The sequence below is a fragment of the Danio aesculapii genome, chromosome 16 (assembly GCF_903798145.1).
Source record: "Danio aesculapii chromosome 16, fDanAes4.1, whole genome shotgun sequence".
NCBI classification, from domain to species: domain Eukaryota; kingdom Metazoa; phylum Chordata; class Actinopteri; order Cypriniformes; family Danionidae; genus Danio; species Danio aesculapii.
The window spans coordinates 52,287,650-52,299,742 of NC_079450.1; the positions used below are offsets into that span (position 1 = coordinate 52,287,650).

The 12,093-nt window shown below is 36.7% G+C and overlaps 2 protein-coding genes across 3 annotated transcripts in view; one reads left to right on the forward strand and one right to left on the reverse strand.

The window, feature by feature from the left end:
- Positions 1-546: 546 nt before the first annotated feature.
- Positions 547-6,420, reverse strand: LOC130243825 (uncharacterized). The gene is made up of 8 exons (XM_056476123.1): positions 6,300-6,420; positions 5,294-5,567; positions 4,577-4,806; positions 2,923-3,541; positions 2,358-2,590; positions 1,914-2,247; positions 1,037-1,257; positions 547-806 (listed from the first exon to the last, which is right to left on the reverse strand). Exons 1-8 carry the CDS (start codon positions 6,418-6,420, stop codon positions 547-549), a joined length of 2,292 nt encoding a protein of 763 aa, XP_056332098.1.
- Positions 6,421-8,112: 1,692 nt separating this feature from the next.
- Positions 8,113-12,093, forward strand: part of LOC130242954 (cytochrome b5 reductase 4) — a 34,586-nt gene continuing 30,605 nt past the window's right edge. Inside the window, exons 1-3 of one of the 2 annotated variants that reach the window (XM_056474937.1) lie at positions 8,113-8,519; positions 11,190-11,353; positions 11,716-11,816. In XM_056474937.1, coding sequence (XP_056330912.1) covers positions 8,446-8,519; positions 11,190-11,353; positions 11,716-11,816 — 339 coding nt within the window. In that variant the 5' untranslated portion in view covers positions 8,113-8,445. The remainder of the gene's footprint in view (positions 8,520-11,189; positions 11,354-11,715; positions 11,817-12,093) is intronic. The other variant, XM_056474938.1, reaches the window with a different exon arrangement.

Below are 12,093 nucleotides of genomic sequence, written 5' to 3' on the forward strand. Positions count from 1 at the left end.
GAACAGTGTTACAGGAGAGACTGACCTGAGCAACCTAATATAGTATAAATGCTTTTTAGAAGCTCACTGTAGTTATTTAGTAGATAAAACTACTGATTGGAGGAGTTTTGTACTCATGATACACACGCTCATTACAAATATTTTGTTCATTTTCATTTCAGAATAGTTTTAACAGATGATTTAGTTTAAATTAACCCAGAATGTTCTTTTAAATTTAGAACCAGACCCAAAGTGAGATAATGTTGTTGTTTTATTGCCTTATTACAAGACTGAGAGCATTTATTTAAACGGAATGAGACCTATATATAAATGCTGAGTAAGCTATTTTACTCACGAGTAAGTATACTGTATATTTGTCATTATGCAATAATTAAATCTCCATAATCTTCTGGTTGATCATTTGACGGCTGAAAAAATGGTCAGAAACACAATTGAACCAATCTTTTATTATTTTTCTCAGAGTTCACATGAACAGAAGACAAACAGACATGTCAACACATTTACATATTTACATACAGACATGTTTACATATTTACATACTGCATGTTACATTTGATTTAGACGCATGATAGCTTCGTAGCAGGCTTTGCAGCAGGGTTTACAACTTTTCAATTTGCGAAGCTTTGCAAGGTCTAGATTTAACATCATCAGCTGGTTCAAGTAGTCCCTGCTTATCCACATGCTTCTCTTCTCTAACACAAATTCAAATGCATCTTCCAGCTTCATGTCCTGGTGGATCATTAGATATGCCATAAGAAGCACTACGGACTGGTCTATGCCCTCGCTGCAGTACACCAACACCTTACCTGAGGAAATGCAGAAAAAAAGACACTCAAAACAAGCTCATTCAAGTAAAAATACAGCTGAAGTCACAATTATTCAGTGATTAGAACTATTATGTTCAGAAATGTGCTGAAAATCTTTCCGTTAAACAGAAATTGTGGAAAGAATATACAGGGGGGCTAATAACTCAGGGGGGCTAATAATTCTGCTTCAACTGTAGATAAATATTGCATGTGTGTGTGTCAACTCTTACTCTTTGTGTCACTCAGGGCCTTTTGTATGAAGGCTGCTGCTGGTGAAAAGTGCTGTGCAATATTTGGCCGGTCAAGGACTCTCGAATGCACATTGTAGTACGTGATGTTCTTCTTCTGGTAGTAGTCTTCCCATTTCTTTTCCTTTGAACACAACGGCATAGCGTTCACAATGTGCGTAATGTTCATCTCCTTAAGTTTGGCTTTGTTCCTCGCTGTTTTCCTGCACAAGAACACAACAACATCATCAATTCCCCTGAGTCTTCACTTTCACTGACTAAAAAGCTGAATTTACCATGAAAAACACACAGCTGTTGTGTTGAGCAGTCGCTCTGGAGTTTTGTAATTCTACAAATGCTAAATTTAACACAATTTAGAGGAGCTTGTTATTTTTTTTAATAATGCAGATTTTTCTTGCAAACTTTGGCCACATTGTAAAAAATATCCATAAACTAACAGTTTTCAATACCACAAGTTAAAAATATCGATATTCGGTACAATTTTCGATACCAAGGAACGAGGAAGTAGTATGTCCCAAAGCTTGCATACTTTTAGGGTGTAGTATAAGTATGTGAATTGGGACGCACCAACTGATTGAGCACTGAGCAAACAAAAACCGGCCTCAAACAGTATTTTACCAGCCTGAATTTGAGGACTGAATTTGATTGCTGGTTGACAAGCGGAATAAAATGGCAGGGAGAAATACCCTAACCACAACAACATGATAAAAACACGACTTAAAAAACATTTACTCTGACTTTTAATGTCTGGAATAGATCTTTTAAAAACTCCATGACTGTGGGAATTAAGCCAGTATGAAACCCTGCATCAGTATTTGACTGTATGCTTTGGTGTTATTTGTATGTGTTGTAGACTTACTCGTCAGCTATGAAGACATTGGGCCAGGCTTCACTGACAGGAGTCCAGTACTGTGAATGTTTGAGGAAACGTTGCTGCATTCGGGAAATGATTTGAGGGTGGTTTATGTTGACAGTTGAACATTCTGCCGTCAAACCCGTCTGTTGCTGCTGTTTATGGTGACAAGCGAACACAACTAGCTGCGTCAGGAAGTCTCTGTTCATCCTAATGCGTTTCCACTGCTTCACGACGTCAATGGCATCCGTCATTGTTTTTTCATGGTATATCATCAGATATGCCACAACGAAAAAGCAGGAGCGACCCAAACCCTGTTCACAGTGCACCAGCAGCTGATCTGAGGAATTATCAAAAACAGAAAGACACACAAAACAATTAAACACACTAGACCATAAGATTAATACATTGTGTGTGTGTGTGTGTGTGTGTGTGTGTGTCAGTTCTTACTCTTTGGGCTGCTCAGAATCTTGTGGATGTGTTCCACCACTGGGAGGACAAGGCTGGTCAACTCAAGCGGGTCCTCGTCTCTTGAAAACACTCTGTGGTAGGAGATGTCCATTTTTTTGTACAGCTTGGCCTGTTTCTTCCTCAATGCATCTTGACTTGCCACATTGGGTAAAGTGTTCAGGACGTGTGTAATTCCTCTCCTCTTCAGTTTAACTTTATTCATTGCTATTTTCCTGCACAAAATCACAAACAACTTTAATTAGCCTTCTAAAAGGACTTAAAATGCAGAAATACATACAGACTCAAAGGAAACCTCTTAAGTATCTTAAGTAACCTCTTAGAATATATTAAACTGAATTAATTCATTCATTTGTCACTAATCCAGGTCAACAATATTTATTTATTTCTGGAAACAAAGGCGAGAATGTCAAATAGACAATGTGGAACAGGGAGAGCTTGTGAAGTAATCACTCTCTTGAAGTAACCTACCCAACACTGCCTCCATTACCCTATTAAAGCATCGCATGGTTTTGTATTATACATCATGAATGTGTTGCAGACTTACTGGCTTCCAATGTGGAGGTTGTCCAAGACACTAGCGATGGGGGTCCAGGGCTTCCTCTCTTTTTTTTGTTGCTTGTCCAGGTCGGAAATATTTTTGGTGAAATGTAAATGCAACAGTGAAATCTTCTCTGCAGTTTGTGGTTCTGGTTTAGGACCACTCGGATCAGAGACCCACAGTTCCCCTGAATCGACTGCCTTAGGTTTGGGTTTATAACCACTTGGACCTGGGACACACACTGGTTCTGGATCGGGCTCTAAAGCAGACTCGTCCAGTTTGGAGAAGGATTCAGGGACGTGTAAGTGTGAAATCATCGTGACTGGTTCAAGACCGTACGGCTCACAAACATACAGTTCCTCTGAATCAACAGACTCCACTTCAGGGTCAGGTTTATCTACAGCAGGGTTGCTTCTGTTCTTCGCTGCGTCACTTTCAACTAAGTTTCGCTGCTCTGCGAGGATTGTTAATTTCCTCAAGAAGTCACCGTTTGGCCGGATAAATCTCTTCTGTGTCACCAGGTCAATGGAGTCCTCTGGGGTTTTCTTGCAGTGTATCATCAAATATGCCAGGAAAAGTGTGGCGGAGCGGCTGACGCCCTGCAGGCAGCACACCAACACCTTATCTGCAGGAATAAAGAGAGAAAGATCATCAACACAAACGTATTGCTAGCACATTTAGCACTGCAGGACAGATGGAGAAATAAATAGATAAACACTGTCCCCACAAGGATAGTAAAACCAGTCATTTCTGATGAGGGAACTATATTAATAATAGAAATGACAATAAATGATTTAACTGGAGTTGTAAAACTGCAGAAATGTTTGGGTAAGTGCACTTTCTATAAAACACTCACTGAAATACTCATCTGGAGTGTTATTGGGGGTTATTAATAAACTATTATGACTCAAAGAAACAAATTGTCTGTTAAGTTTTGTATTGTATTAGTTCCTAAACCAATAAAGGGTTAAGTTTAGGGCTAGGTTTAGGTTTAGCAGTGAGAATACATCGCTGACAATCCCTATACATGTCATTGGCAATCCTACAAAGACAGCTCTGTGTGTGTGTGTGTGCGTGTGTGTGTGTGTGTGTGTGTGTGTGTAACATTGCTCTATATCCCCAGTTTTTCAAAAAGCTAATAAATCATACAGAATTAGTTGTTGTTTTGTTGAGAAAGTCAAAATGCAGTTTACTGTAAGTGGTCGGGTAGAAATAGAAAACAGTTTTATGAAACTCCTCCATTGTTCTACAGTAAATATAGTATTTACAACACTTTAATGAGTGCTACAGCGTACTAATGACAGTGACTGGAGAAACTCATAAATACACTAGTATACTTGACTATTTACAGTATAACGTTGAGTTTTACTACAGTAAACTGTGCTGTATTGTAGTATAATAGACCATATAACTGTAGAAAACAGCACAGTTTCAGCTATTATTTTATATTACTGTAATACCACAGAATCACCACAACAGATTAAGTCTGTGAAGCACTTTACAATAGTTATGGGTCAAACACACGTCAGTATTTACTACTATACACTATAGTACTTCTGAATTACTGTGGTATTTGTTTAATGCACAGTATTAAAACTCAACAATTTGGCACTGTATAACACAATGTTGGTTCATTTTGTGTGTGTAAGTGAACTCTTACTCTGTGCTTTGCTCAGGGCTTTATGAATGAAGTCTGCCGCTGGGAAAAAGTGTTTGGTGACATCAAACCATCCATCATCGGCTGCAGCCAGTCTGTGGGAAGTGATGTTCATGTCTTTGTAAACCTTTTCCCATATATTTTTAGACGTTTCATCTTCCAGCTCTGGTGCAGCGTTCAGGAGGTGTGTGATGTTCATCTCCTCCAGTCTGGCTGGGTCTCTGGCCGTCTTCCTGCAAAAGAACACAACAGCCTTGATTAGTCTTCATTAAAACACTCTTACTGTACAGTTGTCCAGGGGTGCGTTTCCGAAAACCATCGTTAGCCAACTAAGGTTGCAAGTTCCATCGTTACAAACATCGTTTGTTGATTTGACGTTTCCCAAATCTGTTGTTCCAACGAACATTCGCAAACGGCGTCGCAAACTTGTGCACTTGCAACTACACCTCTGGAGCTGTAGTTAGAAACATAGTTCCTGGCTGTGTTCTATTTCCAGTTATCACCCTATGCCCTATTCATTTAGGACATTCTAACATTTAAACTTGGAATTATTAAAAAAAAGCATTAAGCTCATCTCTCTTAGCTGTAATTTGCTTTCAAATTATTTTTACAGTTCAGTTTTAGCGATCTTCATGTTTACAATTGCGCTCCCTTCGCATTGCACTGTGTCAAAATGTCATTTTAGGACCGCTTCAGATGTGATGTGTGTTGCAGACTTACACATTTCCTATGAAGACGTTGGGCCAGACCTCAGTGACCGGTGTCCACTCCAGAGCACATTTTTCCAGGCGATCCTGCAGGCGGGAAATGCGTTCAGGATCTCTGGGATCGGGGACATCAAATATTTCTGGATTGGGCTGTGACGAGTCCCCAGTTTCTCTGTTCCTCTGAAACTTTGCCTTCACAGCCTTCCATGCCCTTCTGAAGAAAGACAAGACACGGTTGCTCTTCTTCACTTTGGTCTTTCCTACTAACAGACAAAAACAAAGAAACAAGTTATTAAAACATGTATAAAGTATATTTACATATTAATAAGCACCTGTTAATAACAGTGGTTCACCAAAAAAGCCTCAAAAGTGACTGAATATAGTTTGTTAAAAATTAAAATATGCAGTTACGTTTGTTTGAATGTTTATATTGAAACTGTCTGTGATTTTGAAGGAAGGGTACAGTATTAGTTTGGGTCTAGCAAGTTAGTTTAAACCTAACAAGGGCAAAACCATTACAGGCATGTAGTTATTTACATAGGCCATATTTGAACTGAAGCAACACGATTAAACCAAATGATTTCACACACTTAGGCCTGTTCATGGAAATATTATATACTATTACTGGAAATACTGTATCTTGTTAGCTGTGAATTACTTTAAAATAACACTAGTATTATCGCTGTGCGTCTTTTGGGCCTTCATTTATATTTCTATACAAACATCAAAATCTGGTATATGGTAGGCTAATATCACACATATGACAAACAAGTAAAAGTTTGGGTTTCACAGATATAAAAATACACATGATTAATTAAAGATATTTCAAAATATAGTAAATAATTGACCTTTACAAGTATTTTATCATCCATTAGAATGACCTACAGTCTATATATGTGTTCAAATATATTAACTATACATTTAAGACGCCCTGTAGTGAAGTTTATACAGCTCAGAGAGCCCGTGTTTGTATTTATGTGTGACAGTAATGTGTTTAAAATGCTCTTTTCGGCATTTACCGTTAGGGCTGATGTTCCGGGCGGCTGCAGGAGAGCGGTCAATGCCGCCCTCAGACTGAGCCTGCCCGGCTACGCCATCTGCTGGATCCTGTAGGTGTTTGACGTCCAGCGAGGCCTTCATCTCTGCTTTACTTCTAGTAGTCATGATATTTGTGTTCTCACACACTGTGTTAAAAACGCGTCGATAAACTTTGTGCATTTCTTCACTCCAGTGAAACTCTGCGTCCATGTATATCGACAATTTCCACAATAATGGCGTTCTGGCTCGATTACAGTCAGCGTAGCTCTGATTTCGAACGCGTTCCATGGTTGCCACGGCAGCGGAATTACAACATGGCGGAGACCAGCATTTTAAAAATACATCTATCTACTTATCAATCTGTCATCAAAATACAATATTACAGATGATTAATTTAGCGAGTTTTACATCGCACTGTAATACGAGATACTCTTTAATGTAAATAATGTTCTCTTTAATGTTTTACGCCTACCATGGTGTACTGAGTTGGATAATATGATGGCTAATATTGGTGCATGCTAATAATAATAATTTTTCTGTCTGATAATTCTCTTTGATAATAATGTGATGTACTGACTGTTGTTTCAGATTGCTCTAATTGATGTTGTGTTATTAACCTGGTGGATTACATTAGGTCCAGAACACCTCAAGCCTCTGCTCAGGCTATAACAGACCAAAATGTGAGTGGATGTCTTGTTATATAACATCATTTCAACTGAAGTGGAGAAGAGCTTCGTGTTGCGAGCGTGAGTATAAAATATAGTCTCAATTATAATTATATCTTGCTTAAAAATGCTTGACTGACCTAAGCCCAACCAGTTGTTCTGTTTAGGGAGCAAACACTTTTCACACAGGGCTATGTGGTTTTGGATTGTGTTTTCCCCTAATAATAAAAACGCAGTGTCTCTGCGTTCGCTTGACTTTTGTCCACTCTGGGGCCACAAAAGTCTTGACTAGTGCGGTTGAAAGACATTTGAGCACTGTACAAACATGGCGGCGCTATTGACGCATGTTTAGTGTCCGTATGCGATGTCTAGTGTATATTTCTATAGCGTTTATCAGCCAGGGCTGGGTCTTTTATTTTGAAGGCTCGTTGAACTCCTTAAATGTAATCTCAACTAGCCCAGTTCATATTATCGAGGATAAAGGGATTACATTCAGGCAAAATCAATTTTAACTGCACCTTCTGTCAAAATACAACAACACATTGCATTAGTTTGATCTGATTGTTTACTGAGTGAAATATTTTACGCTGGAATGATAGAAGAAGATGTTGTGGACTTGGAGGAAGAAGAAGAGGAAGATTATAGATCAGAAAACAGAAGGAAAGTTTCAATAGTCTTTTCTGTCATCGCCAGTGTTTTGTCTGGTGAGTTTTTGAACACACGATAACTACCATTTATAAGCCGACTGTATTTCTGAGACAGTAGATATAATTAATTATTTAAGAGAAATAAAAATTCAAAGTCCAAACTTAATGTATACATAATCAATCTCATAGTTTACATAATTGATTTTTGTAAACTTTTGATCTAAAAATTGATCTAGCTGTGAAAAAATGTCTGGTATCTAATAATTGGGCAGTAAATAAAAATATTGGGCAGACTTACAAAATGGAGACAGAATAAAACAAGTTATCCATCGCTATCGTCTGTCTCAGTTTAAATTAAGTTTGCTGTAGATATTAACGTAATGTAATTGTATTCATTTCTACATTTGTTCTTGTATTATTTATTAATTAATTTATTTTTGCTGCTCTTATATTATGAAATCTATGTGACGTCATGTTCCCGCGACACGTTTGTTGACTGTTAGGAAAGTGTTGCTTTCGGCGTATGTTTTGACAGCAGCATCGTCGCTAACCCTTAATATATTTAATTGTAGTTGTATTAAAGTTAAAGCAGAGGAATCAGATCATGCTGTAAAGTCAGATAGCTAAAAAAATCAACCTGCCAAAATGAGGAAGACGCACCTCACCCTGACACTTCCTCAAAAGTAGTCCCGTTCAGAGGCGGTCGGTGTGTTTTTGCTTTATTTTATCATTTCTTTTTTGATTGCTGATACTGAGTGTGTTTTGGGAAGGATTTCTAGGGAACTGGGCTTGTTTTAAAGTATCAGAGATGCTGAATGTCCCATCTCAGGCTTTTCCTGCTGCTGGATCCCAGCAGAGAGTCGCGCCAGCCGGACAGTCCAGAAACAAGGTCGGACATTGTTTACATTATTATCAATTTATTAATTAAATACTTCACACTACTCTCTGTTGTCATTCTGATAAATTTTGACCTATTCTCGACATATATCTATCTATTATGTCATTTATATGCAGTTTTGTGTTCAGTATTGTAATTATGCTACCGTGTAATACATTCAGACTTGATAGAGGTAAAGTTGGTTTTATATTTGGATATTCAGACTTTATCCTTGATAATATAATTTCAGAAAAGTATTCTTTGCAAATGCTAAATAGGGAAATCATATTAGCAGCAAATGACTATCAAAGTACAACATTGCTCACAGTCAATTAGATAGTGTTAATGTTGTTTAGAAGTCATACTTGCATGCTAATACCGATTGAATATTCCAAGTAACATGGTAAACAATATAGAGACTGCTAAATGAACGAATGTGCGGATATAAGACCAACGTTACCTTCATATCTTTTGTTCCACTTTATATCTCAACAGAAAAAAACAATCTACACAGTGTAGAAGAAACAAATGTTCAGTTCTTAGCAATGTAGTGTAATCTATCTCCACAGATATACTTGGATTGCGCTGAATTATTTCTCAAATATGTTTCAAAATGAATTGCATTACATAACAGAACAATATGAGTATTAACAGCATTACACAGTGGCAGGGGCGTAGCAACCGGGGGGACGGGGGGATACGTCCCCCTCACTTTTAGAGACAGATCATTTAGAAACAGCTGATTAATAATTAAACGAACGTATGATCTTATACAGCCGTCCCCCCCACTTTAAAATGTCCACTAATTTTCTTTATAGCATATTTATTCCATTATAACATATCTCTTTTTGTGATAATTTAAGGTTGGATGAAATTACTCAATTATACTATCAATTGAATTATATTCCTTCTTTATTTGAATATTTAGACATTAGCATATAGTTACACACAGCATACAATTGGCACATAGCTTAAACATGAAGGTAAGGTTGGTTTTATATTCGCACCTTCAATCATTTAGCAGTCTCAATATTGTTTACCATGTTACTTTGAATATTTGATTGGAATTAGCATGTAAGTATGACTTCTAAACAACATTAACACTATCTAATTGACTGTGAGCAATGTTGTACTTTGATAGTCATTTGCTGCTAATATGATTTCCCAATTTAGCATTTGCAAAGAATACTTTCCTGAAATTATATTATTAAGCAGAATGTCTGAATATCCGAATATAAAACCAACTTTACCTCTATCATAGACACTGCTAAATGAACAAATGTGCCTCTATTCATAATTGAGGTAAAGCTGGCTTTATATTCACACTTTCAGACTTTCTTCTTAATAACATACAGTAGTTTCAGAAATCTGCACATTTTAAATAAAGAAATCATGTTAGCAGCCAAAGGACAACATTGTTCAATCAATTAAATAGTGCTAATGTTGTTTTGAAGTCACGCTTGAATGCGATTTCAGACCCATTATTCAAAGTAGCATTGTAAATATAGAATAAAATCCATTTTTATAAGATTTTATTCCATATGTAAACAATATAGGGACAGTGTCACAAGTTATTGAGGTAAAGTTGGTTTAATATTCGGACTTTCTCCTTAATATTGAAACTTCACAAACGTATTTTTTGCCCATTTTAAATACAGAAACCATATTATCAGACTATCAAAGTACACCATTGTACAGTCAAATAAATGGTGCTTATGTTGTTTTGAAGTCATGTTATTACGCCCCCAAGTCTAGATTGAGGTAAAGTTGGTTTTATATTAACACGTTCGTTCAGTGACAACTTGTGACACGCTTCCTATATTGTTTAATAAAGGTAAAGTTGGTTTTATATTCACAGATTCGTTCAGTGACACACTCCCTATATTGTTTACCACGGCACTTTGAATATTCGGTCTGAAATAACCTGCAAGTGTGACTTGAAAACAACATTAACACTATCTAATTGACTGTGAACAATGTTGTACTTTGATAGTCATTGGCTGCTAATATGATTTCGCTATTTAGAGTTTGCAAATAATACTTTTATGAAAATTATATTATTAAAGGGAAAGTCCGAATGTGCGAATATAAAACCAACTTTACCTCTATTATTGTTTACCACTTCACTTTAAATATTGGGTCTGAAATCGCATGCAAGTATGACTTGAAAATAACATTAACACTGTTTATTTGACTGTGAACAATGTTGTACTTTGATAGTCATTGGCTGCTAATATGATTTCGCTATATAGAATTAGCAAAGAATACTTTCAAGAAATTATTTCATTAAGGAGAAAGTCTGAATGTGTGAATATAAACCAACTTTACCTTAATATTCAGATAGAGGTGAAGTTGGTTTTATTTTCGCACATTCAATCATTTAGAAGTCTCTGTATTGTTTACCATGTTACTTTGAATATTCAATCGGTATTAGCATGTAAGTATGACTTCAAAACAACATTAACATCTAATTGACTGTGAACAATGTTGTACTTTAATAGTCATTTGCTAATAATTTAATTTCCCTATTTAGAATTTTCAAAGAATACTTTCCTGAAATTATATTATTAAGGAGAAAGTCTGAATATCCAAATGTAAAATAATATAGTTGAAGATAATGTCACATGTTGGTACTGTTCAAAAATAAATGAATGCACGAATATAAAACTAACTTTACCTCAGTTTAATTCAGGTGGTGCTGAAACCCGGTCACAGTTTGCTGGACTGGATCCGACTGACCAAAAGTGGACAGGATTTAACAGGACTGAGAGGTCGACTGATCGAGGTCACGGAAGACGAGCTGAAGAAACACAACACTAAAAAAGACTGCTGGACGTGCATTAGAGGTGTTGTTATTATTATTTTATAAACTCTTTTCATTAGTAAGCTTACTTTAAACTGTCCGAAAAGCATCAGTGAATACATTTATAATATTGTAAGGGATTACTTTGAAATAACAGTAACAAGTAATCTGTCATGTATTACAGTTTATAAGTAACTTGCACAACACTGGTGTGAATGAGTGTGTATGGATGTTTTCCATTGATGGGTTGCGACTGGAAGTAAAACATATGCTGGATAAAACATATGCGTTAGACATGCTGGATAAGTTGGCGGTTCATACCGCTGTGGCGATGCCTGATAATAGTGGACTAAGCTGAAGAAAAATGAATAATTGTATTTAAGTGATGTATTTCTCTCCCTCCAGGTATGGTCTATAACTTGAGTGCCTACATGGATTTCCACCCTGGTGGAGAAGAGGAGTTAATGAGGGCTGCTGGGATTGATAGCACTGACCTGTTTGACGAGGTAAACCCTCTATCAGCAAAGCAATTAAAGGCACAATATGTTTTAAAATAGCCAAAAACACTAGAACATTATCATATATGCTGCTGATTTGTGTACTTACATTATTCCAAATGTATCAACGAATGTTCAAATCCAAAGAAATAAGCACTTTTTACTAGTGAGACTGTGTGATCATGCTAATGACGTCTCACACAGCCTCAATTTCCGGTTTGATTTGAGAGAGAACAGAATGTTATTAATGGTTTGATTCTGCTACATTAAATTACATTACTGGATA